The sequence below is a fragment of the Nicotiana sylvestris genome, chromosome 8 (assembly GCF_000393655.2).
Source record: "Nicotiana sylvestris chromosome 8, ASM39365v2, whole genome shotgun sequence".
Taxonomy (NCBI): domain Eukaryota; kingdom Viridiplantae; phylum Streptophyta; class Magnoliopsida; order Solanales; family Solanaceae; genus Nicotiana; species Nicotiana sylvestris.
This window is the reverse complement of record NC_091064.1, coordinates 95,607,054-95,610,419: the sequence shown is the minus strand read 5'-3', so window position 1 is coordinate 95,610,419 and position 3,366 is coordinate 95,607,054. Positions and strand designations below refer to the sequence as shown.

Sequence of the window (3,366 nt, the reverse complement as noted above, 5' to 3'; positions counted from 1 at the left end):
ATCTCGAAGCCTCGGGGCTTCAAGTCTACGATCGAATTTACCCTTCGAGGTTCATCAACACCCCACCTTGGGATAATGTCGACCACAACTATGGTAGGAGTGGGGAGTTCCCAAGGTACACGACTAGGACTGACACAGCCTAGTGGACTACCCTAGCCCTGGATTAGGGTGTCATATAGCTGTCATATCCCTTTATCTTTGTAATTAATGTATTTTGTATTATGTTGAGATTCTCCTTCTATATAAAGGGGATCCTTGTCATCTTGTAAAGGTCTTCAGTTGCTCCACACGAAAATATACAAGAACATTCCATTTGCTCTCTAACATACTCTTTTGATATTATTGCTTTTATTTATTATCTTCCTTGTTGTTCTTCATTTATTGTTTATTATTGGCCATAAAGAACCTCCGTTAATTTTATTATAACTGTTAGTCATACTTCGACACCCCTCGATAGCTCTCAGCCGAGCTCCGAAATCTACCTCGAGGCCCCCGAATCGACAACTCGAGGCCCCAGCTGTTAAACTATCAGTTCGATTATCACCTTATCCTTGACTCTCATTTTGTTACTAAGTCTCAAATGCATAGCATCAACTGCTTAACAACTAGCATAAAAATAGATCACATATTTTTAGAGTCCCATAATCAAATTTAATTGTTATTATCATTTTCACGTAAATAACTTGTATCAATCAGGTAGACTTTGATGAATAATTTAACAGATATGTCGATTGTGGATAACAAAAAGTTATGTTAATATGAGAGTTTGGTGAACAAATGAACAAAAACAAAATTACGCCAATTGAGTATAGTTTGTGTACAATTAACAATATAGATAGAGTAAATATACCTAAACACTATCGATCCGATAAAAATAACCCCGAAGAAATAGGGGAATCCAGAAGTTATTTTTTAAATACATTCATGATTGAGGACAATATTTAAAGTCATCCTCATGAGGCCATTCGTGCCAATTACCTGAATATTGACTTGACTCATGGGTTTGCCTAACTCAACTCGCTGGTTGAGTAGTGTTGGATTTGAATTTTTTTAGCCAATTTAAGACCTATACTTTTTAGCCTTTTTTTTGGGGGGGGGGGGGGTGGTGTTAAATGTCTTGCTTAAGTTAACTCTGGTTCAACGGGTTGGACTGGTCTGGTTGGCTCGGGGCAAATCCGTTTAAAAATATATTTAATCCCCTTTTCAAAAAAAAATGTTTTGTAAATTAAAGTTTTATATGAACGATAAAAATTTAGTACTTTGCATAATGAAAAATATTACACAAATTAATATGTGTTGTCTATTCGCAGAAAAAATAAATGTCGAATATTCATAAATATAGGGGACTAAAGTGTCTTTGTAACAAGGAGATTTCTCCGCACCTGAGTCGTTAAGAGTTACGGGGTTTAGTATAATTTATTTTTTATTTTTGGTACAAGTGTATCTCAAATTTAATGGTATTTATTTGCTAATAAATCCCCAGACTAAATACAACCTCAGAGCAGCTAGCAAAGCAGCCACCAAACACTCCTCTAAGCATACTCTTTCTCAATCGCCGTTTCTCTCTCAACATGCATAGACAATCTCTCGGCTCACCGGGATCCAAGTTACTCCACCCACATGGAGTCATCATCGTCGGCGGCAGGGACGACTCCTCCGCCGTCGTCACGGTGGCGGCGGACTCTCAGAAGATAATGCTGATGAAGGACCAAGCCGCCTCTCCTTCACTCTTAGAAGATGAACAAGTACGCAAGTCAATCAAATCTCTTAATAAGTCATTGTCCAGAGCTGAGAAGTATATTCATCTCATTCCTCTTCTGACTTTCCTCTGCTTCCTCATCCTCTATCTCTTCTCGCATATTCCTTCTGATAAAGGTACATTATACTTCTGTGAGTCAGAGAAAGACGAACTCGTGAAACTTCTTTTTAATCTATTTTGCTGATTTTTGTGCTTCTTTTCAGATTTAGCTCAATTTCATGGATTTGAAGGCTTCGCCAAGCCTATAGGTATATATAATGCACATTCTGTTTCTCCGTTTTGGAGATTGGTTTTTCAATTTATGTTTCAGATTCAGTTACATTATACTCAAGTATTTATCACTTTCACTCAGAAATTCGATTTCGATGTGTTTTCACAGCATTTTGTTTGCTCTAGTGAGTGCTTATTTGTTATGTGTATGCAGAATCAGCAAATATTGATGACGAGTTACAGAGAGTGTTAGAAAGCGATGTTTTACCGATCCGAAGCATAAGCAACTTGCAAGAGATTGATAGGCAGGATCCAAAACATCGGCTCCACCGGAAACTCGCCGATTTTTAAGCCGCTGTTTTGTGTTTCTCTCTCTTCTTTATTATTCTCCTCATTTCACTCGATATAGCTCTATTCATGGCGAATTCTCCGTCGACGGAGCTCTCCCACGTGCGTAACTACCGTTTTTTACTTGGAAAGTATTTACCACGCGTGTCTTTTGGTTAATTGGTCATTTGGCTGTTTACCGAACAAACTTAACCGCGTGTGCACTACTCGTGTAAATATTTTACTTTACTTTATTTGATGTACCAAAAACAGAATATTCACTGCCAAGCCAAGTTTTTGGGGCAAGTAAATGGAAATTACTGAGCTGGAGCTGAAAACTAAAAAGGAAAATGTAAATTATCGGTATTTCCCAGTAATTAAGCATTTATCGGGCGCAAGATTTAGTCAATCTTTAGGAATTTAAATCAGTAGAATACAACGTATTAGTGATTGCTTTGGTTGTCTGGTTTGAGGAATAAGAAAAATGATCGGTATCAAATTCTGCAATATTACTTTACTGATGTAGGTAGTGTGTACACTAGAAACACAATGTTGCACTATCACAATAGCTAACATTATACTAGAATTTATGTGTGTTTTTTAAACAAAGTATAAGTTGGATAACAATTCATGTATGAACAACGTTTAACAATGTTTACATTTTAATTCTTGGAACCAATCTCAGTTTTTTTTTCAAACCTTTCTCTTCTTTCTGAACACTGGGGACCACTCTAAACTGAGACTTACATAATTAAAATAAAAATACAAAAAGATGTACAGTAGTTATGGATAGGGAAGAAAGGTGAAGTGAGGCAGAGCAGATATGAATGAGGGGAGTGATGATGTGAATGGGAAACAGCTGGAAAGTTGTAACCGTTACAAGTGCCTCGTGTTTCGCTTAGAATTGCCAGCTGGGAAGACTTTACTCAGATTCCCCATTGGCTCCTCCTCCCTCATTAAATTCTCGATTCTCTTTCTCTTTATTTCTCACCAACACGTTCACCTTTCCTATGTGATATTCATGCTTTACTACACTTCTATTTTCCTATTATAAATGCTCCTCTTTTATT

The 3,366-nt window shown here is 37.1% G+C and overlaps 1 protein-coding gene across 1 annotated transcript; it reads left to right on the top strand.

The window, feature by feature from the left end:
- The first annotated feature begins 1,361 nt into the window (after positions 1-1,361).
- Positions 1,362-2,641, top strand: LOC104215447 (uncharacterized). The gene is made up of 3 exons (XM_009765261.2): positions 1,362-1,875; positions 1,963-2,007; positions 2,184-2,641. Exons 1-3 carry the CDS (start codon positions 1,572-1,574, stop codon positions 2,318-2,320), a joined length of 486 nt encoding a protein of 161 aa, XP_009763563.1. The 5' UTR covers positions 1,362-1,571; the 3' UTR covers positions 2,321-2,641.
- Positions 2,642-3,366: the final 725 nt, after the last annotated feature.

Excerpts from the sequence above, each read along its gene's own strand:
- LOC104215447 (XM_009765261.2), top strand. The coding sequence starts at position 1,572 with ATGCATAGACAATCTCTCGGCTCACCGGGATCCAAGTTACTCCACCCA. Across the intron at positions 1,876-1,962 it reads GCATATTCCTTCTGATAAAG|ATTTAGCTCAATTTCATGGA; the intron begins GTACATTATACT and ends GCTTCTTTTCAG. Across the intron at positions 2,008-2,183 it reads AGGCTTCGCCAAGCCTATAG|AATCAGCAAATATTGATGAC; the intron begins GTATATATAATG and ends ATGTGTATGCAG.